General features: G+C 40.5%; 4 protein-coding genes across 7 annotated transcripts in view; 2 read left to right on the top strand and 2 right to left on the bottom strand.

Annotated features, from left to right (window-relative positions):
• LOC116316347 (endophilin-B2-like) overlaps positions 1 to 1,384 on the bottom strand; it is a 31,775-nt gene extending 30,391 nt beyond the window's left edge. For both annotated transcript variants that reach the window (XM_031734900.2, XM_031734901.2), the window contains exons 1-2: positions 1,246 to 1,384; positions 525 to 666 (exon numbers count right to left, since the gene is read on the bottom strand). In XM_031734900.2, coding sequence (XP_031590760.1) covers positions 525 to 666; positions 1,246 to 1,308 — 205 coding nt within the window. In that variant the 5' untranslated portion in view covers positions 1,309 to 1,384. The remainder of the gene's footprint in view (positions 1 to 524; positions 667 to 1,245) is intronic.
• A 583-nt stretch (positions 1,385 to 1,967) lies between these two features.
• Positions 1,968 to 10,758, top strand: dph7 (diphthamide biosynthesis 7). Its single transcript, XM_031734921.2, has 10 exons — positions 1,968 to 2,026; positions 2,342 to 2,515; positions 5,489 to 5,622; positions 5,696 to 5,783; positions 6,403 to 6,497; positions 6,597 to 6,754; positions 8,579 to 8,651; positions 8,737 to 8,802; positions 8,882 to 9,054; positions 9,937 to 10,758. The coding sequence occupies exons 2-10, from the start codon at positions 2,384 to 2,386 to the stop codon at positions 10,344 to 10,346; spliced, it is 1,329 nt and encodes a 442-aa protein (XP_031590781.1). The 5' UTR covers positions 1,968 to 2,026; positions 2,342 to 2,383; the 3' UTR covers positions 10,347 to 10,758.
• Positions 10,759 to 11,687: 929 nt separating this feature from the next.
• On the bottom strand, positions 11,688 to 13,033 carry mrpl41 (mitochondrial ribosomal protein L41). 2 transcript variants are annotated; one of them, XM_039621203.1, is made up of 2 exons: positions 12,938 to 13,033; positions 11,688 to 12,288 (listed from the first exon to the last, which is right to left on the bottom strand). In XM_039621203.1, exon 2 carries the CDS (start codon positions 12,271 to 12,273, stop codon positions 11,866 to 11,868), a length of 408 nt encoding a protein of 135 aa, XP_039477137.1. In that variant the 5' UTR covers positions 12,274 to 12,288; positions 12,938 to 13,033; the 3' UTR covers positions 11,688 to 11,865. The 2 variants fall into 2 exon arrangements, with proteins under 2 accessions (XP_039477137.1, XP_039477138.1); XM_039621204.1 differs by having other exon boundaries at positions 11,688 to 12,284; positions 12,938 to 13,032.
• Positions 13,034 to 13,397: 364 nt separating this feature from the next.
• pnpla7b (patatin-like phospholipase domain containing 7b) overlaps positions 13,398 to 24,953 on the top strand; it is a 30,744-nt gene continuing 19,188 nt past the window's right edge. For both annotated transcript variants that reach the window (XM_031734907.2, XM_039621202.1), the window contains exons 1-9: positions 13,398 to 13,505; positions 14,113 to 14,156; positions 17,546 to 17,608; positions 19,259 to 19,346; positions 19,932 to 20,011; positions 23,045 to 23,139; positions 23,225 to 23,365; positions 23,724 to 23,883; positions 24,738 to 24,818. In XM_031734907.2, coding sequence (XP_031590767.1) covers positions 14,115 to 14,156; positions 17,546 to 17,608; positions 19,259 to 19,346; positions 19,932 to 20,011; positions 23,045 to 23,139; positions 23,225 to 23,365; positions 23,724 to 23,883; positions 24,738 to 24,818 — 750 coding nt within the window. In that variant the 5' untranslated portion in view covers positions 13,398 to 13,505; positions 14,113 to 14,114. The remainder of the gene's footprint in view (positions 13,506 to 14,112; positions 14,157 to 17,545; positions 17,609 to 19,258; positions 19,347 to 19,931; positions 20,012 to 23,044; positions 23,140 to 23,224; positions 23,366 to 23,723; positions 23,884 to 24,737; positions 24,819 to 24,953) is intronic.

Genomic DNA, 24,953 nt, shown 5'->3' with positions numbered 1-24,953 from the left:
ACCCTGGACAGGTTGCCAGTCTGTCACAGGGCCAACAACACGTATAGAACCATTCACACTCATATTCACACATACAGGCAATTTAGAATCACCAATTAACCTAACCCCACTAACTGCATGCGTTTGGATTGAGGGAGGAAGCCAGAGTACCTGGAGAGAACCCCTGCAAACACGGGGAGAGCATGCAAACTCCACACAGAAAGGCCCCAGCCAGGTGGGGTTCAAATCCACCATCTCGCTGTGAAGCAGCAGTGCTAACCACTGCAACACCATGCTTTACATAACACATCAATTAATATGGCTCCTTATATATACGTATATCATTATTATTATTAATATTATTATTATTATTATTATAGACAAGATTTGTCATGTTTAGCCTCTTTAAAATGAGTATGTGTGCCTAATAATATTGACAGTGAGTGTACGGGATAATTGAATTTCCTTAGTATGTAATGTGATTATTGATTATTATTTCCACCTATAATTACTATAATAATGAGATTGCTATGTTGATGTCATACTTGGGTTGGGCTGTAGCAGGACCTCAGTCTGTCTGTAGATTTTCTCGGTCCAGTGTTTGGTGCAGTCTGCCCGGCTCATCAAGTTCTCAAACTGAGCGTCCAACTCGGTCTTCTCTGCTTGGCCCAACTTCTCCTCTGTGAACTGAGGCGTCAGAGCGCAAACAACACACATCTCACAGGTGAACGACGGTACTCGAACACATCTGCGTCTCTCTGCTCTGAGATGCAATCAGTTTTTACACACATACATGCGAATAAAAAAATAAAACAAAACAGTAATATTAAGAAAAGTGACGTCACGAAGGGGTCCGGTTAATGATCTGCTCGTGCTCACTTAATCGTTGTCACTTCCGTCCCCCTTTCACCCTTAATCCAAATGAAAAAAAAAAAACGTTTATATTTGTACTACATTTGTGCCTCTTTTAACTTGAGAAATAATTAATATTAGCTACGTTAGCTTGCCAGAGATAGCATTTCAACAGTCCTATGTTGAACTGCGCCGCTGGCCCAAACTACGAGCAAGGCACAGCTGAATATCTTATCAATTTCACCTGCTTTAGATGCTGATATGCAGCGTCACGTTAGACATAGCGCTATACCGCAAAGTCAGATACGACTGTACCAAATTGTTATTAACGCTAGTAACAACTGACTGCCAAAGTGAAAGGATGCGAAAGCCACAACACTTTTCCGCTCGCGGCACTCACGAGCGCTTTATTACCTGGACAGCCCGTGTCAAAAACAGTCCAGCACCGGAGGCTAATTTCTTCACGTTGAAATCCATTTCGTTTGTTTATGATTTAAAACACTCGAGGGAGAGCACTCTAACACTATCCACTAGATGTTGTGGCAGACGCCAAAGTCACGTGACCTTACCTTACGTCACACGCATCATTTTACGGAAATAGGAAAAGCAGCTCCTTTGTAGAATTAGACAGCAGTATGACTTTTTGTAATTTAACAACAATACAACATGGCAAGACAGCAACAGTAACTTGAAATCTGAGCGCAATCAGATCTTAAATTTCAGTACGACTGCGATATAGAAATTGACCATAGTCGGTGGTAGAAGCTTTACCAGCAGATGTCGCTATTTTCATTGTTGACAATGCCGCAAAAATGACGCTGAACCAAGGAACAGTCTTCTAAACGAAGACACAACAAAATTCACAGAACGTAAAATGCCTTGGCATGTGCCTGCATTCCTCCAACTCTGGCATTAATTTACTTGCCTCTGTTCCACATTTTGGTGTATAGGACAGATACAGTTTTCATACCACATGAAATAACTCTGTCTCATACTTAAAAAAATATAATAACTCTTTACAATACCTTTATTATTTATTGAACTCCTTTAACAAAAGAATTTATCCAAATACAGGATAAATAAACTATCTCTTGTTCTTAAATAGCAATTCCCCACTTTGGCACCTAAATGCACCGTGACGCTCAGAGATGACGTAAGGACGCTAAAAGCGTCGAGTCTCAGGGCTGGCACACATGTGAGTTTTGTTTGTTACGAGTTTCTCTGCGGTTATTCAGCATTAAACTAAACTAAAATTGACTTAAAACCTTTTTATACAGAGAATGTGTATATGAACGTTAGGAATACGTTATACGAATATGCTATAAATCTCTGACTGGTGACAATTTTGGCTCTTGTGAGGCTGCAGCCAGTTATTCATAGCTTGCTAGCTTGCGACCAAAACATTTTGTTACGTTAATGATATTGAACTAAAAATGCGTAAGATGTCATGCACTAGAGTACTGGTCTTTTAACAACTGAGTCGTAACAGGATATATTTTTGAATTTGTAGCAATTGCAACCCGTGGGATAACGGTATGCACATCAGGTTGTCATGGCTTGGAAGTCGAAGACCCGCAGTCTACAGGTGTTCGACACGGAGCTGAGCGCTGACGCGGTGGAGTGGTGTCCTGTTTCACCCAACCACAGCATCCTGGCCTGCGGCACGTATCAGCTACAGAAAGGGGTGAGTTTACATCCCATTACACGTCATAGGAATAGACTTGCATACGAATTCCTACCATAGAAATGTGTTTATACCCTGCCTTCGTTTAAAATTTTGAGAATTTGGTCCCGTGTACATTGTCCACCCGTTTTGGCGGTGTTTGGAACACTGGATTGGATTGCTAAAAGAGGTTTGTGGCGAAAATGCTTACCTCCAGCGCTGGCTGTAAGCATTTAGACCAGATTAGTAAGAAGTAAAGAAGCCAGAGAACTCTGACCCCTATGTTATTAGGTTTGTAAAAAAAAAAGAAAAAAAGAAAAAAAAAGTGATGGCTTATACAATTGAAGTCAGCTGACAAGTATAATATATAAAGCTTCTGTGTTTTATTTTGAATCATTACTAGTTAGTATATATTACCATTTAAGTCAAATCAGGAATAGATAATAATGTGGGTTGTGATTTATTTATTTTTTTTACAATCACACAGAGCGTGGGGCAACAGATTTGCCCAGTGTCTGGGTAGAAGTTCCAGTTGTTCACTTCCATGGACCTAAAATCTTAAATGTTTTTGTATATGTATACAGTTCCAGTGTTTGGTTCTCATATTAAACATGGACAAAGTTTTAAATAATGAGGTCAGTGTATGTACCAGTAATCCTAGTCTTCAGACTGGGACTTGGTTTGAGTCAGTTTTCTTTTTCCAGTCATGGCTCTGTAAGCTACAGCTGTGAGTGCAGAAGAATTGTGTGAAAGTAAGCTTAAAAACAGGATGGTTTTAAAGGCAGAGGCGCTAAGGAACTTATTTAAGACAGGGGGTAAACTGCACCAAGGTCCAGTTTAAGATAAGCAGATGAGCAGAATAAAGGGTTAGTACATGCTAACAGTAAACCTTACTCCGAACTAGGAGATATTGATATTTTAAAAAATTCTAGTATTAATAGATTGGCCCTTGCTTCCCTTAAATAAAATGTTTGTTACATTCTATCCTAATTACCTTAAGCATGTTCTGTAAGAAATGAAAATGCTTTCATGTTACATCAGACAACTTTTTCATAGTTTTCATTAGGGCTGCCACAAACGATTATTTTGATAGTCGACTAGTCACCGATTATTTTTGCGATTAGTCGACTAATCAGATCATGCATCCACTGGACGTAAAATGTACAGCTTATTGCACCAGCATGCCTCTGCTCTTATATAACTATCATTAGCTTACAGCTTTAAGTGTTTAAGGTATGTGCTAACTAAAAATAAAGACAAGATGATAATTTATTACACTTTTAATGAAATTTGCAGATTGTTTCAGTGAAGTTTAATAAACTCAGCCGTCTGCTCCTTGCTATTTAAAATATAACAGGACACTGGAGTATATTCTCAAGCATCTCACACTTCTGATAATCAGTTGTCTGCTTGACGTTTATTCATCTGTGCAAAAACTATAACTTTATTTCTCAGCCAAACCAATTTACTCAGGAACAAATAAAATACTAAAAAAAGCCAAACAATAACATTTTTAAGTTATCTAAGTGACTTATATTACATGTTTAACCTGAGTAACGAAAGACAGCGGTGAGTTTGAAAACGATTTGCCGGGAGTCCGGTGTTCTCACCGACTCTAATGAGCCTTCAACCCCAGCTCGCTATCGAGCTGGTGGGTAACAGACGTCTCCGAAAATGTCGGAGCGCTTTTGAAAATATGTGGTGTCTTGATAGACTGAGCAGATATTTGAGGTTTACACGGCTACATTCTCACCTGAAAATATGTTAAACGTTTATTTTGTGACCCAGAAAGAATAATAAGAGTAATATTAAAACTAACGAGCTGCCGCCATTGTTGAAAACTGCGCTGGGCCGCGCTATGAATTCTGGGACACAGTTTCTTCTTCTTCTTCTTCGGGGTTTAACGGCAGCTGGCATCCTTGTACATGCAGTGCTGCCATCTTCTGTTTCAGTCCGTTATTACACTCTTAAATCCTACTACTTATTCCTGCGTCTTTTGGGATCTTACAAAGCTTCAAACGACGCGTCGACTATTAAATTAGTCGTCAACGATTTTAATAGTCAACGTAATCGTGGCTAGTCACGATTAGTTGACTAATCATGGCAGCCCTAGTTTTCATGTGACATCACATCTATTAAAATGTGATTAAAAACCCTACGGCACTGGAGAGAAAAGCCCCTAGAACAATCCCCTATGAGCAAGCACGCCATGTGATGGTGGCAAAGAAAAAAAAAATCCTTTTTAACAGGAAGAAACCTCTGACAGAAGCAGCCTCACGGAGAGGCAGCTGTGAGAGGAAGCAGAAGAGAAAAAGAAAAGATGAGGGCAGACTATGGGAGAGAGAAGATACAATTTAATGACATGTGGCAGTGGTATATAAAACATGTGTGCGGGGTGAAAAGAAGTGAGTGGAGAAGAAATCCTCAGAGTATCACAGGAAGCTCCCCCTTGATCCAGGATCATCCAGCCCTACCTCATATGCTTTGTCCAAACTGGGAACTGGTTCCACAGGTGAGGGGCGGGGTCGTATTTAAATATGACAGGGTCTGATTAGTTAGTATGTGAGGAGAAGGATTTTAATGCAAGCTATTCCTCTATTGCCTGCCAGCTCTTTTTTAATTGGTTTGCTTTTTAATAGGTTTCATACTCCTGCTCTAGTGCTAGCTGGTAATTAAAGCAGATGCACTCAGGAGCTGCTCGGTTTGCTTACAAATGCTGCATGGGCGTATGTGTATGGCATTACCAGCACACGCACTTAACTTAGCTATACAGGTGCACTGGCCCAGATCACAGCAGCTCACTTAAACTCTCCCTGGAAATCATTTTTGATTACATTTATGTCATCTAACTTGAAAAAAAATATTACACTGCTGCCCCAGAGTGCTGCATACATTTCATTAATAAAGGCTTGGTAGCCGAATAGTGCAACCAGTGGAGTTAATGAAGATCCACCTTGATGTCTGCTCTGTGTCACTTCCGCTCTCATGTTGCAGGGAGGAGAAGAAAATGCCACCCCGAGCAGGATCGGTCGTGTCTACCTTTTTGAATTTCGGCACGAGGGACCGATGTGCCCCCCTCTCACCGAGCTGCAGCGCATGGACACAGCAGCCATTTTAGATTTGAAATGGTAAGAAAGCAGATTTGGTCGGTGTGGCTTCTGTTGTTATTTCCCTCATGTTCATTGTTATGCATGGTCATAGGTGCCACGTGCCTATGTCAGACAGAGCAGTGCTGGGGATGGCAACAGCTACCGGGGAGCTGCAGCTGTACACACTGTCTCGGAGTCAGGTGAGAAATGTGGCATCAAAAGAATCAGACAGTGACATGTGGGGCCTGCATTATGAAAAAAAATTTAGCATACCCAGAACATTTTTCCATTATCTGGATTCACTTACCCTATCATTGGTAGTCAGGATAAAAAGTTACACAAAACTGATTATCAGCTCACTAAAGGTAACCCAGGCTTTCCTGATCTAACGACAAACACATGAAAGGGGCAGCAAAATCTGTCCAATCACATTGATTAGTGTACTGGAGAAGAGTAAAGTATAACTTTTCTTTATTGTTTACATATTAATTGACTTTTATAAATGTAGATATGGCTTTATTTATGGTTAATATCAGCTGATTTATTGGCCCCATAGATCAGTTGAGTTCTACTTTAAAGTCTATGATTTCGGTGTTTCATTAATTTTGCTTAAGTTTGACACACTAACATACAGATTAAGGCCTTGATTGCCGTGTAACGGACACAGACAGCTGGAGCTGCAGTGCATGGGCACAGCAGCTATTTTAGATTCAGACTACAGGAAGGGTGTTGTTTTTATTCCTCAGCTCTAACTGTGCATTCATTTGTTGTTTTGTGTTGATGTTGTGGTGTGCACTCATGAATGTGTGTATCCAGTAGGAGGGCAGCCACAGTCTGCAGTCTCTCAGTAGTTTGGAGGTTGGAGCAGAGCGGCTGGCTCTGTCATTAGACTGGTCCACTGGAAGGCTGGACAGGTTGGCTTACTGGAGACGCTACTAGCTCCATAAAAGAGCTAATGTCACATGTTGTGCAAATATCATTCATGTTAACACCTCACCCTGTCGTGTCAGCAGCAGTGACGTGCGGATTGTGTGCAGTGACTCTGCAGGCTGCACCAGTGTGCTCTCTCTGGCTGAAGGTGCTTTAACAACCCTGTCTCAGTGGAAAGCCCATGACTTTGAGGCCTGGATCTCTGCCTTCTCTTACTGGGACACACAGCTCGTGTACTCCGGTAACATATATCCTGTGACTCTTAAAAATTAATGTGTTAATTGTTGCAAACAAAGAACAACATCGTCTAGAATCTTACATTTCATTTGCATAAACCCAAATAACTGCAGTAAGAACAGGAAATCCATCATAGCAGGTAGGTTTGAATAGCTTTTTTCATTTTAAAAACTCTGTTTTGTATTTACTCAGATTGGCTCTGTGATATAAAATTAAATTTTCTTTGATCTGAATTATTTTTTTTGTTCAGTCCATCTTTTTCTGCAAACAAATCCTAATTAGTAATTGGTGTGTAGCATCTTATTTGTTGAAATCAGTCAGTAAAACTGATATACAACAACAGCCATGTGAAAAATAAAGTAAGTACATCCTATTTCAGTTCTGAAGTTTCACATATGAATCCTTTTCAGCTGATTAAATGACTGCCTCAGATGAGCAACACATGAGATGCATCATTATTTATGTATTTGAAACTAAGCCAAAATCCAGAAGCAGTGAGTAAAACCTTAAGTGCACCTCATGATTCAGAAGATTGTGGAACCAATTTTAGCAACTGTAGCTTGAAGTAATCATTTTCTGTGTGACTTAATCAGTCTCTGACATTATTGTGGATGTATCTTGCCCTCATTCTGCTTCACAGCTTCACTGCAGTTTATTGACGTTTGTGGGCACAGCTGTCTTAAAGTCCAGACTTCTTTGGGTTGAGGTTCTTTGGGTAATTGCAACGTCTGTTATATGACAGCGTTTGGTCCTGAGTTTTAGCTGTTTGACACACTCTGTGTTCTTTGGCATACAGAGGAGTTCATGGTCAAGGTTCCCAGGTCCTGTGGCTGGAATATAATCTCAAATCATCATCCCTTCACCACCACAGCTCCATGACAGATGGTATGAGTTGGTGTTCACCTTGACCAAATCGTCAGTCACATGTTATTAAGCTGCTTCAGTATGAGATGGTATTTGTACTACTATGCAATGTTTGGTCTTCACCAAATATGGCACTGTGCATTATAGCAAAGTATAATGCTATAGTTCAGTCTTTTTCTGACTGTATTGTCAAGAATTTTAATATTTAAAATGCCAAGTGAAGCCTACATAGTCTGAAATGGAGCTATTTTTGGAGTTTCACTCAGCATTGCACAGTCTGACTTTGGGGTCAATTTGCTGGGATCTCCACTGTTTGGAAGATTGGTATTTGTCTTCAGTGTTTTCCACTTGTGACTAATTATTCTCACTGTAGATGGATGGATTTCAAATTGTTTGGAAAGGGCCTTATAACCCTTCCAAGTTTAATCAATAGCAACAATTGCTTCTCCAAGTTCATTGTTTAGGGCTTTCCTTCTGGGCATTGTGCTAACACACTCATGAGTGCTCCAGACCAGAAAACTGTCAAAACGCTGAGGAGCCGATAATCAGTATTTGATTATCGGCTCCTGGCTGATGATTGCTGATGATTAATTGGCTGCTATTCAGGCTCTTAATTCCAATGGAAGCAGTAATAGTGTACTTGGTTTTTCACCCTTGTTTTTCACCCATCCCTTCTGCATTTTGGTTTATTGTTAAATTAATGACAGTGTAATATGCCATGTGTTGTTTATCTCTTCTTATCTCCTAAGAAGCAGATTATATATTTTTTTTGTCCTTGTACATAAAACCTTAGATTTAAGATATGGTGTACTATTTTTATCTGTTGTTGACTGTAAATCATACATATGTGCCACCAATTTTTGTGCCTTACATGGTTAGTTTGTGAGCTCACATTGATGCTGCCTTTAAATCAGCCATCTAAATATTCTCCTGTACTGTGTCGTGTGTTGTGTTTTCTCACCAGGTGGTGACGACTGCAAACTGAAAGGTTGGGATTTAAGGATCGGTCCCTCCAGCCCCACTTTCATAAGTAAAAGGTAAGGCTGTTAGTGTATCAGCTTTCATGTAGATGTTCCATTTGCACAGTGTGCAGACACAAAGTTGTGTTGTTGTCCTTCAAAGGCACTCGATGGGTGTGTGCAGTATTCACAGCAACCCTCATCGGGAGCACATTCTGGCTACAGGCAGGTAAATATCCTGATGTTGAGCTGTTGTTGTGTAAGAGTTGTATACTTGTTGCTCCTCTCACACACTTCTCCTTCCACAGCTACGATGAGCAGGTTTTGCTGTGGGATGGCCGAAACATGCGGCAGCCCCTCAGTGAGACTCCATTGGGTGGTGGAGTGTGGAGACTGAAGTGGCATCCCAGTCATCAGCACCTACTGCTGGCAGCCTGCATGCATAATGACTTCCACATCCTTCACTGTCAGCAGGCTCTAGGTGTGTTTGAATAAATGATAAACAATAAAATGCTCGCTTTGAATTAGACCAGCTTTAGGCCTGTTAAGACACAATTTTCACCTCACACTTTATGTGGTGATTCTGTCTCTCCCATTGGACTGACAGCCTGTGTGGTCTGTAGCCTCTTGCCCACTTTAGCTGGGTTGGACTCCAGAGAACTGTCTAGTTTCAGCTTCTTAAATATGAGAATTGTTTGACAATTGTCTAATTATAATTGAGCTTAGCCATCTTTTTAACTTCTCAGAGTGGAAAGGTAGCTTAATGAACTCATCATTACTATTTATAGATGCTGCACAATTTGAAGAAATTAAGCAACAAAGCATATACCTTTTTGCTTCTTTATAGGCTCTTTAAAAACGATGGACTAGAGTCCAGGCCTGAAAAGGCAAACCATGTAGCATTTTAAACCTGCATTCTTTCTAATGGCCAGCAGAGAGCCACTCCTTGTCATGAAAAGAAGTCTGACTCTATAATAATGTATGGGAAAATGAGCATACTGCTCTATAAATCTGTTGCCTCACTAAATGCTTTCCTGATGACTTTCTCTGTGTCCTCAATTTCTCAAATCAAACATGGACACATGTCCAGGTTTGCCAAGGGGTGTATAACACAAAGAGAAAACTATACTATTTGAAAGAGATGGATGCCAAACATGCCAAAATGGTGTTTGTGTTTGATAGGAAAGATTCTGTGAATGGTGCTGGCAGTCTAAATGGCTTTGAATCGTCAAAGCTATTTACACTTCTCTACCTGAAACATCAGTAGACCTCACATACTGTACAAATGGTTCTTTTTACCAGGAAAAATCTGTAGGTTTTAAAAAAATTTTTTTTTTATAATATACTGTTTGTTTACTTACAGAGGGCAGTGCAGGAGCATGCCCCATCGTAACCTCATACATCCTCCACAGTTCCTTGGCATACGGAGCAGACTGGTCCAGGCTGTCCCTGGAGGACCATACTCCCTGTTCCCCGCCTGCCACAGAACCAAAGGAAAGCCCCGCAGAGAGCCGAGGACACTTAAGGATTCAGTATGAATCTCCCACTGCCAGCTTTGACACTTCCCTGGAGGACGATGCTGGTCGATATATCCCAGAGGGAACTGCAGCACCTCAGACCTCCCCTGCTCTGGTTCCCACCCTCAACCCCGATGAAGATGCACCCTCACTGTCCTGCCTGCTGGCGAGCTGCTCATTCTATGACCACATGCTCCACGTGTGGCGCTGGGACTGGACGCCAGAACAGGCTGTACAGGAGTCACAGCAATGTTGACACTATTGAAATCTAAATGTATAGCCTGACTATAACAAGAGCATGTCATGCTGTTATTCCAGTCACTGTTTTTATCATGAAGATTCCTATACTTTAGAATGACTTATCAAATTATATACAATTAGCAAGTCCCTTTATTTTCATAATGACACTGATTTTTTTATATACACACACACACACACACACACACACACACACATATATATATATATATATATATATATATATATATATATATATATATATATATATATATATATATATATATATATATATATATATATATATATATAGATAGATATAGATATATATAGATATATGTATGAACTTGTATTTAAGCAAAAAAAAATGTTTATAATCCTCATACTCTTGTGTACTGTAGCAACAACAGCAATACAACCATTCACCTACATATGTTCTTTGTTTGTTTTTCTTCTTTAGCCCACACCAGCTGCAGGGTAGTGTGAGGTGGTTGTTGTGGGGCTAAAATAGGGTCAAGTACCCACTTTGCAAGCTGCATCCATAAAGTTGAATCAAAACACATAGCAGCTAATTGTTAATGTTAAGGAGCAAGACAAAATATTGGAAATGCACCCACAAAAACTGTAGCAGATCTCTTAGATTGGTAATACTGCACAGCAGGCCATGTTGTTTGTCAGGTGACTCTCCCCTTGAAGGGAGATTTCTGTTAACAGTGTAGCATCCAGTTTTCAAGATATCATTTGGGTGGTTTAAATCAGGTTGATTTAATTTTGGTGATATTCAGGTTAAGGTCACACCACACGTGACAATCAGTAATAACTTTATATTAAGTGAGAACAAAGAAATAGGAAAATACAGCACAAACCTGTTCAAGAGGTTTGGTTCAGTTCAGTGACACAGCACAGGTGAGCCCTAACCGACAGCAATCAGCTGCCTTCATCTGTCCACATCTGAACTAAAGTGGCCACCCTTAGAAGTTACTCAACTCAATGTAGCGATATTATGAACCTACCTACAGAACAAAACTATTTGTACCAGACTAATTATGCTTTTAATGTTTTTTAATATTTTAACATGAGTCTATGGGGATTGATTCACTTTTAGCCAGTCTGAAGTGGACATTAGAGTACAGGTAACTGCAATTTTAGGCACTTAATGGCCTGAAAAATAAAGCAAACTATTATGTGGTAATGGAATAATTACCACTGTGTTTAACTTTTAAATATGTCGCGAGTAGCTAGTCTACATAGCCTTGAACAAGATCACCAGTCCCTCAGTGAAGACTCATAATAACTTTAAAAAAAAAAAAAAAACAGTAATAGTGGAGCTCAAACCATTATAATGAATATCTGACAGCTCTGCAGTATTACTCATGCTTTTCGTTTTATTTTTCCAGGTCATCAAATAACAAAACCTGTAAGACAAGGCCTTTTTCCTGAACAGTTTATGTAGTAGTTGATTTTCTAGAAGGGGCTCTCATCAGTTGGTCTGCAGCTTTCAGTCCCCAGTTAATCAGCGAGTCTTTGGAAATCCATCATTAACGTACATAATTCTTTGGATAGAGCTTGAAGAGCTTCCCCTCCTGTGTGGGCTCAAATCCATACTTCTCTAGCTGGTCTTTGCTGAAAGTGCCTGCTTCAAAGTCCTGTTTGATCTGAGGAGCCACAACCTCATCGAACAGACTCTGCGCTGTGAGTGGAGGTTCTGTTCCTTTCGGGGCACGGTATGAGACATATGGTCTGAGTTTGAATCCCTCCAAAGGAGGCACCACAAACTCCGGAATCATGGACCGAATGGCTAGAAACTTTGAGCTGGGGAGATTCCGTCCAGCAGGCCTGGCGCCCCTGCCTTTGTTATGAGTCCTTGATCCACGCTTGCTCGTGAACTCGGACATCCTGTCAGCGCCTCGCACCAGCCCCCTCATCAGCGTGGATAACACACCCATGCTGGCACAGCCTTCCTCCAGGACAGAAGAGAGTAAAAACAAAAGCGTTGATTTTAATAAAGAGTGGGTATACACCATCTCATGAAACAGCCAAATACACTGTCGGGGAAGATGGACAACATCCTGAAGAATATTGTTCATCAATACACAAAAATTACTTTCATTTTTACTTTGTAGTCAGGTAACAGTGATTCTTTATTGTTCTGACTGTACTCTGGGTTAGGGCAGGGGTGGGCAATCTCAGTACACGAGGGCCGGTGTCCCTGCAGGTTTTAGATGTGTCCTCGAACCAACACAGCTGATTTAAATGGCTAAATTAGCTCCTCAACATGTCCTGAAGTTCTCCAGAGGCCTGGTAACGAACTAATCATGTGATTCAGGTGTGTTGACCCAACGTGAGATCTAAAACCTAGGGTCAACATGCGTTACATTATAGTTTAGTAAGAAACCTTAAGTGCTGATTTCTGTAACTGGTTCACTGGTTAGCTTGCTAACTAGCAAACAACTTAAATGATAGCTAAATTTAATGCTACTTTCGAGCTCATAATGAATTTCAGATAAAATTCTGGATATTATTATATTATTATAATTATTAGATGAACTGCAGATTCAGAAATAGTTACATTCATATTTATATATCTATAAAATATTCGACTTCACTCACCTTCACCACACCGTGAGCCCAACGCTATCGAGCTGCTTCACTAGTTAACAAACTGTTTGGTGATTGGACGACATTAGGCACCATCTACCAATCAAAATACGAGATGCTTATTTCGCTGCCAGTGATTGGAGGTACGTCAAGTAAGACAACTACGCAGAGCCCATGAGTGGAAAAACGACCCTTCAAAATAAAAGCTGTGTCCCAATTCAAGGGCTGCATGCTTCGAAGGATGCAGCCTTTGGACACAGCTAAAGATTTCAAAAACACGTTAGCATATGAAAAGATAAACATTCTTTGTCCTTGTTCAAATGAACTATGGATATAATTTCTATTATAAAAGCTATTGTTTTTCATTCGACATCTTCATCTTCAACATCAAAAAAACAAAACAAATCTTATATTCTCTTCGGTGTTGCTGTAGCCTTTTGTTAAGAAAGGTTTTATTTTGATAGGTATGACAGGACATTTAGATTGCTTTTTCCAAAGAACTGGAAGGCATGTAAACGTAAAAACTTTGACATAAGAAAGGTGCATGGGAACATTCTTTGCTTGACTTTAGTCTAAAAAGGTAAGCTAGAGATTGTTTCTTGCTTTGTCCAGGGACTCTGTCAGCGCAGACTTACTAGTTTAGTGTTTCTTTTCCACTCCATTGTCCTCTTGGGTAACGGAACAGAGCTACACACACATATAAACATACAAAAATGAGAACTGCAACTTTACAGTGAAGTTAAACCTGATATTAAAGGTAAGGTTAGAGCTGTAGGTAGACGCTGTTTCCATATTACTTTGGAATTCCGCCAACCAGGATCAGCGTCGTTATGATCCGTGTTGTATTTGGATCTTTTACATGATGACAAGCAAATAAGAGAGAAGTAAGTTTAGTAAACAAAGTGACAACGTTATCTTTCCCCATGGTCGAGCTTTGTACTTCTTCAGATATAGATACGCATGCGACAGGGTTGCAGTGTGTCAGCGCGGGAGGGAGTGTCTGGTTACCAACAGTCAGTGAGAGCTGGTGGTGATCTTTAACCCAGATTTCTGCTCTGTGACCTCGTTTCGATCAGCTGGCGAGAACAAAGCATTAATGAGTAAAGAGTCACATGAAAGGTTAGGCTTTGCAAAGTTTTCAAACATTGTTTTAGGGTAGCCTTTTCCTTCTTTCTTTTTTTAAATAGGTATGGAAGACAATGATGAAGAGGAGCTCTGCAGTATATATCCAGTAAGTCATTTGTTGAATTTCAGTGTCTAACTAAGTCTTATGTTCTTAAAGCTATGTAAAAAAAATCCCTCTGCTAATTGAATGATAATTTACACTGCAGAGTTGCAGCACCTCATTATAAAGGCTTAGTGTAGCTGTTCACCTCAGTCAGAGTCAGAATACTTTATTAACCCCAGGAGAAAATAGTTGTGTTATAGATGCTCAATTAAAATACAAATATGAAAGACAGAACATGTAAATCCTCTATATAAATAATAAGGCCCTCAAAGAGCAATGTTGAATTAAATATTGCAAAGTAGTGATACATGTACAAGAAACAAGTAAACAAGATATTGTAAACAAGATATTACAAGTGAATATAATCCCGGAGGAGTTGCAATGATTAAACCCACAGATAGACCCATAAAGAGTTTAATTTCCACAGGTAGGAATGATTTGACATTTTGTGGTGCATCTTGTTGGAGGGGTGCTTCTGTGGCTGGCCAAGCATGAGAGGGCGTGAAAGACTGGATAGCATCCTCCTTTCTGAAACCTCTGTCAGAGAGTAGAGCTCCAAACCCACAACATTACTAGACTTGCAGAATGGCCATGTCAGGCTTAGAGCTTGCAAAAGCAGACCTGCAGCCAGCTCTGCTGACGAGAACAAGTCTGGACAGCAACCGGTTAAAATTCATTTTGTTATTAACTGCCATTAACCACATTTTTAAGCAGCAGCGCTCAGTTTCACTAAACACACTCATGCCTCATTACTGGCAGACCTGTTGAATCAAGAAATAACTTAAACAGAATCTGTCTGACAACGTGAAACAGACTAAAAGATCTCAGAAAGCAACACATCATGCCACAGTCCAAACAAGCATTTAAGAAACAAAGACTTCTCTGATATATTTATCAGTCTGGAAAGGGTTATAAGGCCTTTTCTAAGGCATTGGGACTCCATTGAACAAGAGTGAGCACCATTATCCACACATGGACAAAATTTGGAACAGGCCCAAGAGCACATCGACGACTCATCCAGGAGGTCACAAAAGAACCCAGAACGACATTAAAGAACAGCAGGCTTCACATGTCTCAGTTGAGGTCAGAGTTCATTATTCAACAATAAGAAAGAGACTGAATTCATCCATGCATCACATGTGGCGTAAATGTGTCACAGTATTTCAGAAAAGGAACATCGTACCAACAGTAAAATCTGGAGGTGGTAGTGTGATGGTCTGGGGCTGTTTTGCTGGAAGACTTGCTGTGGTAAATGGAACCATGAATTCTGCTGTCGACCAAAACGTCCCGAGGGAGATTGTCCGGCCAGCTGTTCACAATCTCAAGCTTAAGTACACTTTGGTTCTGCAGCAGGACAATGATCCAGAATGCACAAGCAGGTCCACCTCTGAATGACTTTAGAAAAAACAAAATGAAGACTTTGGAGTGGCCTAGTCAAAGTTCTAACATGTATCTGATTGAGACGCAGCGGCAAGACCTTAAAAAGGCGGTTCATGCTCAAAACCTTCAATGTGGCTGAATTACAACGTTTCTGCAAAGATGAGTGGGCTAAAATTCCTCATTGCCAGTTATTGCAAATGCTTGATTGCAGTTGTTGCTGCTATGGGTGGCATAATCAATCATTTTTACACACTGTAGGGCTGGATTTTTACCCCTTAATAATAAACACCTCCATTTAGAATCTGCATTTTGTGGTTATTTGTGTTATCTGTGCGTAATATTTAAATTTTTTTGATAATCTGAAACACTTAAGTGTGACAGACACAAAAAACTAGGAAATCAGGAATAGGGCAAACACTTTTTCACACCACTGTAGTCAAAGTCCATCAGTACACTAATGTGAGAAGGGTCACACCAGGGCAACACCGCCAGCTCCTTCATTTTATTTGCCCAATTGGAATCTCTACTGTTCTAGCTTACAGACCAGCTGACTTTGGGACAATCAACTAATCTCTAAAATAAACAATGGAAAGGTGTCCAGTGAATGTGTGTATACACTGTTACAATGGAAGAAACCATACCCACATGCTTCTGAAATGTGTTGTTTGAGCAGCATGTGAAGAAGTTAGGCTAAAGGGAAAGAAAATGGAGCTCAAATGGCTTACTTGAGTCAGAAGATAAAAAGAACTAAGGGGCTGCATTTAAGTCTAGTATAAGATAACAGAAAATATTAGATGTACCATAATGTGAGGATGATTTTGATCCGTGATTCATGAAAACATGCTCTAGAAATATAAAATGTAATCAATAAAATAAACCGTTTATGTCTTTCCCCCCATAAAGACAACATTTGACATCTGCTCCCTACACTATATGACAGAGTTTTGACACCTCAGTATATATAAATAAAGTTGTGGTTTGATGACTACCGGTATGTTAGTTTATGAGTTTTTCCAAGGGCAACTGCATAGGCAGAGATCACCCTCACTAACTTCTGATGCACACCAAGTCATTTTGTTCTATAAGAAGGCCTGAAATATGACAGAAAAGAGCTTCAAGGCTTACTCCTAGTCTGCTTTCATTGAGTAAGAAATTAAGGGGTTGTTACATGGTAACAATAAACCAAATAAAAAAATAATTTCAGTCTGAAGAAAGTTAATGGGGATGACTCAAAACATCGTGGCAGCACGGTGGCACGGTGGGTGGCAGCACGGTGGCACGGTGGTTAGCACTGTTGCCGCACAGCAAGAAGGTCCTGAGTTCAATTCCACCATCAGGCCGGGGTCTTTCTGTGTGGAGTTTGCATGTTCTCCCCGTGTTTGCGTGGGTTCCCTCCGGGTACTCTGGCTTCCTCCCACCGTCCAAAGACATGCAGCTTGTGGGGATAGGTTAATTGGATAATCGAAATTGTCACTAGGTGTGAATGTGCGAGTGAATGTGAGTGTGAATGGTTGTCTGTCCCTGTGTGTTGGCAGACTGGCGACCTGTCCAGGGTGTACCCTGCCTCTCGCCCTATGACAGCTGGGATAGGCTCCAGCGCCCCCCGCGACCCTGAAAAGGATAAGCGGAAGCGAATGGATGGATGGATGGACTTAAAACAATTTGTTTCAGAGGGTGAACTGTAGGGCTGTACCAAGGACCAGTATAGAGTAATTAAGAATTATAACTTTGAGTTACATGAAATAAGTCTAATAGACCCCAAGAATAAAAACATGGAGCTGGAAATTAACAGATTTTTTCCACTGTGGCACTCAACTAAAAGGCTCAGATGATAACTAATATAGAATATTGTGCAATGCTTTATCAGACTGTTAGATCTTTTGTGTGAAAACAGACTGTATTTTAATCTTATCTTCACTGTTCCCAACCCTGATTCTTTTCTAAATGCACACCCTGTCCCACCTTCAGCTGTGAGGCATTTCATTTCCTTTGTGTTGTCTCTGATGTTTCAGAAGCTGGATAGGCTTAAGGCCACGATGGAACATTTTGTGGAGGAACGGACAGAAGCCAATATGGTAAACACTGGAAGTTGGCTTGTGTGCTTTTATATACTAAACGATATATAACAAAAAACTGAAAGGAAACAAAAGAAAGAATTAAGTGTGAATGCTTTCTGTTATTACTGTATATTTAAATATTATTTATATTCCTTTAAAGGTACTCATCGTATTCAGAATAAGTTAAATTTAGTAAAGTTTCCACTAGCAGGGGTGGTGTTTTACTTTCTGGTAAAACACCACCCCTGCTAGTGGAAATTGTCCACCCATGTAATAAGAAAATGCACTATTTAGCCTGACAAATATTCTGTTTAACAGACAAAAACTACAACCTATTGATCTATCAATATATAGATATATGGCTATATAGATTCGTGGCTCAAGAGTTGGCAGTTTGTCTTGTAATCGGAAGATTGCCAGTTCGAGCCCCGGCTCGGACAGTCTCGGTCGTTGTGTCCTTGGGCAAGACACTTCACCCGTTGCCTGCTGGTGGTGGTCAGAGGGCGCGGTGGCGCCAGTGTCCGGCAGCCTCGCCTCTGTCAGTGCGCCCCAGGGCAGCTGTGGCTACAATGGAGCTTGCCATCACCAGTGTGTGAATGGGTGAATGACTGAATGTAGTGTAAAGCGCTTTGGGGTCCTTAGGGACTAAGTAAAGCGCTATACAAATACAGGCCATTTACCATTTTACCATATATACATCTGTAGATTGATGTAGTGATCTTTTGATAGAAAGATCTATAGCTATCAGGTAATAAGAAGCCAGCTGAATGGTAGAAAAAGATCCAAGCCAATGCATGCACCCTGTTGGTCATTAGATACCCAGCTGAAACAATAAGCTGGTCACAGGAGGAGATAGATGCCACAGAGGTCTTCACATGAAGTCTAGCACTCTAAGGCTCTATGAGCAACAGAAAGAGGGAGGGTGAGGATTAAGGAATGTCAGAGCCACAATCCAAGATGAAACACGGAGCATCTGTGAAGACATCCCCCTGCATGGGATGTTCCATTGACAGAGAGAGGAAGTGGCAGACATCAAGAAATCCTACCAGTGGCCAGAAATGGGCGGACTAAAGAAACGGATAGAGGTTCTTATCATGCCAGCACAAGAACAGGCACTAAGCATCAGATCAATAGAGGCAGGACTCTACCACAGCTGACAGGTTGTAGACTGCAAAGGTGTCATGGAGACTGATCAACACGGAGCAGGAGGATGCAAGGTGCAAGCTGAGACTGCAAACACTGAGGCACAACCAATTGGCTAGAATCTGGAACAGCTGTACCACATATGGACAAGAAGTGCCCAAGTCCAGATGGGAGACACCACTAAAGGTGGTTGAGAACAGCGGAGCTAAGGTCCTGTGGGACTTCCAGTTCAGGACAGACTAGCAGGCGCTAGCACAGTGGGGTTTGACAAGGAGCAGCACCATCTTGTGGTAAAAGTTGGTCTTGCATGAAAGTATTGTTTGGTCCTATTTTAACTTAAGCTGTTTATTTTCTCATTACAACACAGGCAAGCCTTTTAAATACTCTGTTGACAGCCTTAGTTGAAGGTTTGAATATACAAGGAGTATCTTTAAAATGTGTTTTAGCTTTTACTTTTTTAGGTACACAAATGTACAAGTGAAAGTGTTTTGATGTTGGGCATGGTGGTTTTTTTATTTCTTCCAGTGGACAGCTGTGCTGATTGGAGCAGTGATGGTGATGTCTGTCGTTGGAGTTGTTGTGTTCCTCCTTTACAGAAGATACAAACTATCAAGTCAGTTCTCTGCACGCTGCACGCCCCAAACCCATGCTGTTTCTGTGTATCTAAAAATATTCAGTGATGAACCAATTGCACTCTGAGTGTTCAGAGTCATAAACATGAATAAGAGTTTTCTAGCCTACCATTGATATGACTGTTTTAGCTGATGTTTGTTGTTAAAGTATTACTGCAGGGTGAGGTTTAAATGCAAAAATCACTTATAAAACGTTTTGAATGTAAACTATTAGATACTAGATACTATTTGTATTACTATTTCTATCTTTTGCACACAAGAGACATGTTTTTTTTTTACATTAAACAGGTGCAAATGAAACAAAGAGGTGGACAAACTGTCCATAAGTTAATGTAATTCAAGTCAATGATGGTACGTCTTCAACCCTGATTTAAAATACATAAATATAAACAGATTTGCAGTAGGAATGTGACAGTAAGGTGACCTTTAGCAGATAGCCTGAGACTATTGGACAGTGCTTATTGAAGCAGCAGTGTTTTATAAATCAACAGTTACATTCCAGAGTTAGATTTCCTGCTCTGTGCTGAGCACAGACAGATCTTACGGAGGCCTTTTGGTTGTTTCAGAGGAGGAGGCCGGCGTCCCCCACTACCGTTTTAGGAAGCGAGACAAAGTGATGTTCTACGGCCGAAAGATCATGAGAAAGGTCAGTTATTTCTTGATCCACACTTTGAGGGCACCATCACCCCCAGCAGGCTCTTCTGTTGTGTGTGTTTGATAAACATGTGTCCACAGTCTTTGTTGTCTGTTATCATATTTTGTTTTCCTTTTATTAATCAAGGTAAAGATGATGGCAAGAAACAAACTTATACAGGAATCTTGATGACTCATTTTAATGCTACTTTTATATACTTCACTGCATGATCACTAATAGTTTGCAGAAGTCTTTACTGAGTGACAAGCACTGAGCCTTTTTTTGAGTAATTGATGATACTTAACCCTCTACTGACTTTTTAACTTTTTGGGAAAAAAATATTTCACCCTATTTTGGGGGAGCTTTAGGGTCCCTAATAATGTATCAATCATAAAATTTGCTACCCCCCCCAAGCAGATATTGGTTTGTTGCTTCAGGGCAACATTGTGCAACAAGGGTAGTCAAACACCAAGTTATTCTATAATAAGTTTTATTAGTACAACAAGGATGAACACATAAACCAACAACAAAGAAACAATGCAAACACTTCACAGAGCAATAAAACACCAAAATACATCCAACATTTGATCAGGGATCTCTCAGGGATCCGTCTTGTTCATTCAGTGTGGAACCTCAGGAAGCAGTTGCGGTCGGGGTGAAGAAGAGGTCCACATTGCATTTGCGGCACATCGCTTTTGCTGTACCATTGCACCCTGGCACCCTGCATCGAAAAGAAAAAAGTATTAGAAAGAAAGAAATGCAACGGGAAGATGCACATGCACGCGCGCGCGCACACACACACACACACACACACACACACACACACACACACACACACAAACAATTACTTTACCAACTGACCCCTGAGCTCCTAAGTGTCCCTCAAACCTGACTCAGGGATCCACTCCTCCACTTCACTGTCACTCCCTGAAAGCTCACTGTCCTCACTTTCTGAGGGAATGTCCCTAACTGCACATTCCCTTGGTTTCCTTCCATAAAAGGTTTTTACGTCCATGTCCTGTAATTATCAGTAGATTGTAAAGTAAAAAACATTGACTATGATCATATAAATGCACACAAACACATCTCTACACACAGATGCTAATGCATTATATTGCCTGAAGAAAAATAGGCTAACTGCACAATGTTGCCTTGAGGCAACGAATGAAAATTAACAGTTTTACTGTATAAATACATTTTAAAAAGTAGAACAAACAATCAAATATACTTCTTAACATATTCGTGCACATGCAAGTATTTTTTTATATACATTTACATTTATTTCACTATAAATATGTAAAATAGTGATCTTTATCTTACCTCCTAATGGAGATGTCTCTCATGTAGTGCAGTTTGCAGAAAGGGGTCCCCCCCCTGGTAGCATTATTTTTTTTTTGATGGGCCAGTGTGAGGCATGAAAATGTGGTTTGTTGCCTCAGGGCAACGCTATGCAGTAGAGGGTTAAAAAAAACTGAAAATTTTACAGAGAAGAACAAAACCTCAATGCAGGTCTGCAACGTCATGTATATGCTACAAAAGTTACAGAGAACCTCAACAATCTCTTATGAGCAATCATTTAGTGAAACTGAAGAGACCTTGGGCAGACCAAGACTGTATATAAAAGATGGACATAGCCACCATTATGTTGCTTACCAAATTCAGGACTCGCATTTCAAGGCATTTCAAGGCCTCGCCATTAGTGTTTTTGCCACCATAATGTGAGGCTTTTCAGAGCTAAAAGCAACTGTAATTGTACAAGAGTGTGGAGCACTAACTTATCTGCTAACGTGTGTATTCCAAAAATACCCGAAGTTCACCCACTAAAACTGAAGCACAAACTTGCTGAATCGTCTGTAGGCACCAACAGGACAAACAGAGTCAAGAGGTTCAGTTCAGTGACTCAGACTCTGATAGTTACTAAAGCATTTTAACACAAGAGTTTATGGGGATTAGTCATAGACAGGAGAACAGACAGTATAGTCAACCAATCATCCATTGGTTTGTGATATTCAGTTTTGAATCCTGGGAGTAAGCGTTTTTGCTGTCACCATCTTGCTGTCTTGAAATTTTATGTAATGAGTGAGAGGCAGATCTGACTGTGGATCCACACGCTCATTGGATAATGACTTGTCCTGAGCATTTCCTGGATAACTGTCCTTCTGGCACTGAGTTTACTTGATGTTTTACTCATTGTGACCTAAAATGAGTGACTGACACCATAAACTCTGCAGGAAAAAGAGCCTTTTTCCACATCTTTCTATAGGACCAGAAGTGTTTTTGCAGCAACAGTTACTGAGGCCTTTAAAAAGAATGCAGTTTTAAAGCTTTACTTTTCACACCTGGAAGCTGTGTACGTCTTTTAAACTGTCCATGGGAATGAATTTCTTTTGAAGGTGGCCTCAGTTTAGGAACTGCAGTTTTGGCACTTTTGCATCAGTTTTATTTATTTCTGTAGCTTGGAAGTTGCCACTTTGGCAAAACCTTGCTAGGAAAAATTCCAGTTTCCTACAATCCCGTTGGGGGATGAGAGGGAAGAAGGAGCGAGGAAAGAGAAGCAAACATAAACTACGAGAGAGAGAAGACAAAAGTCAGCAACATGCAATAATGGCTTATAAATGCTGAAAAAAGGGAAGTGGAGGAGAAGCGGGAGTAAATCGAGGCACCAGTTCATTGGCAGAACATTTTAATTTTTTTGCTAACAACCTTCTAACTTACTTGAGTATTTTTAGCTAAACATTTTTAACATTGCATCATAGGCAGTTATAAAAAAGGAATGGTTACTGGTTGCACGATACCACTTGGAAGATATGGTCGTTGATTTTTCCTTTGTGAATGCAGTGTATGGTCATCTTAACTGAATGCTGTCCAGACAGATTAGTGATGACAAATCAAATATATTAGTGTGCTGGAATTTAGCTGTCATTAAGTATGGCTGCTAGAGAGAATCATATACCTTACAGTATCTATATCTATATATACTGGTATGTGTATTATCATCAAAATGCCTTCTGTGTAGCATCATGTTTCTCTTTCTTGCTGTTGCAGGTTCAGACACTTTCCTCGGTGCCTACTTCCAACTCAAACTCAGCCGTGCGGCAGCGAGTGAGGAAGAGGACCAAAGTTCTTTCTATAGCTCGCAAGTGAGCCCCTGTATAAACAGAAGAGAAAACATAGTGTAAAAAGAAGCAAAACAGCAACACAGTGTGATGAGTGTGTCTGTTTTAGGATCCTGCGCATTCGTAGGGAGCCCCCGACCCTGCAGCCCAAGGAGCCTCCTCCCTGCCTGCTGGAGGCTGACCTCACTGAGTTTGACGTGCAGAACTCCCATTTACCCTCTGAAGTGCTGTACATGCTGAAAAATGTCAGGTCAGTATTCTTGATACATAATGGTCCTCATTCAGCACCAAACTCAGAAAGTAAAGTGATTCACAGAGTGCTAATGAGTGTTAATGTCAAATTAATAATTTTAATAATTTACTCAGTTTTTATATTTAAAAAAACAAACCACAGGGACGAATTTCAATGGGTGAGCCTGGTGCCCATGCAATTCCGTCTTGGGGACCTTCAAATACAACTTAGTGTTATCTGTAATCCAGAAAATAATGACTAGGTCATTGTAAGGATTCATCTGTGGTTTCACAATCAGTATTAGGCATATTCACTGTTGGATATGTACCATGATTATCCCAGCTAGAAGTAATAGAGCCATGTCATTCACACACAGGGTGCTCGGGCACTTCGAGAAACCTCTGTTCTTGGAGCTGTGTCGTCACATGGTGCTGATCCAGCTGCACCAAGGAGAGGGACTCTTCCGACCCGGTGACACTGATGACAGTATTTACGTGGTTCAAGATGGCCGCTTGGAGCTGTGCATCCACGAGAGTGTAAGCACCCGTGCAGCTTTTTGTCTTTTCTTTTCTTGATTGTTGTTTGGACCAGTTGGATCAAGATGGAGGATGGTTTGCACTGGTTTAAGCCTTTAACAAATTGTGAGTTATTGGCATTCTCACTTATAAAGAGGTAATATTAATGAGTTTGGGGGGGGGGGGTTACCAGCAGGTTGCCACATTCTTGTTGGGATTATATCTGGTAGTAGATTGATTATTAAGACTACAGATGAGTTGTACTTTAAGTCAAGTGTTCATAGTATGAATGTAAAACTAAAAAAGAAGTTACTTTACAAAAAGATTTTGAGGGGGTCAGATGGGAACCGCTGATTTATTTTTCCTGGAATGACTCCAGAAAATATATGATTGGTCATGCCAGCTTCCAGGTGGATGCTTATCCTGGGTTGACTGACTCTGCGTAGTAGAATAGCTGATTTTAGTGAGGTTTCACTTCATCACACAGGCCCCTGAAGAGGACAGAAGAAGCAGCCTCAGAACTAAAGCTGCTTGGATGTGATGTAAGAAAACACCATAGTGTTGAAGGACAGAGGAGCCTCTGTCCTCTGCTGAGGTTGTTTCCTTACCTTGATTGTTTAAATAACACTTAATAGGTTTGCATAACTGTCGAGATTTGGCATTATTTAGATAAAATTGAAATGAATTAAACTGAATTGAATATTTTCTTTCTTTCTCTGTAAAGCCTAGAGATGGTTGTGCTGGAAAGTTCCAGTAAATCGGCAGTTTGCTCAGCTTGAACTTCACCAGGATGTCTTGATCTATGTCACTGGCTTGGTTCTTGTGTGCTGTTTTTCTGTTCTCATGTTCTGTTCTCACTGTGTTTATTACTGCAGGACGGCACCGATGCCGTAGTGAAGGAGGTGTTACCTGGAGACAGTGTTCACAGTTTGCTCAGCATCCTGGACATCATCACTGTATGTGTGCTGTCCCTCTCTCTCTTCATATATCTCTCCCTGCACTGCTAATTGAGGATTTTATTTTATTTTTTTGCATTTTCTGAATTAGCAATTTCTTGGTTTCATAAAGCATTTTACTGTGTAACACCTCCT

The sequence above is a fragment of the Oreochromis aureus genome, linkage group 12 (genome assembly GCF_013358895.1).
Source record: "Oreochromis aureus strain Israel breed Guangdong linkage group 12, ZZ_aureus, whole genome shotgun sequence".
NCBI classification, from domain to species: Eukaryota; Metazoa; Chordata; class Actinopteri; order Cichliformes; family Cichlidae; genus Oreochromis; species Oreochromis aureus.
The sequence above is the reverse complement of the archived record's forward strand: the minus strand, read 5'-3'. Positions and strand labels throughout refer to the sequence as shown.

What these genes read in the sequence shown, in the direction of transcription:
- dph7 (XM_031734921.2), top strand. Translation starts at nt 2,384, where the DNA reads ATGGCTTGGAAGTCGAAGACCCGCAGTCTACAGGTGTTCGACACGGAG. An exon ending in GCCATTTTAGATTTGAAATG is followed by an intron (nt 5,623 to 5,695) that starts GTAAGAAAGCAG and finishes GCATGGTCATAG; the next exon opens with GTGCCACGTGCCTATGTCAG. An exon ending in ACACACTGTCTCGGAGTCAG is followed by an intron (nt 5,784 to 6,402) that starts GTGAGAAATGTG and finishes TGTATCCAGTAG; the next exon opens with GAGGGCAGCCACAGTCTGCA.
- mrpl41 (XM_039621203.1), bottom strand. Translation starts at nt 12,273, where the DNA reads ATGGGTGTGTTATCCACGCTGATGAGGGGGCTGGTGCGAGGCGCTGAC.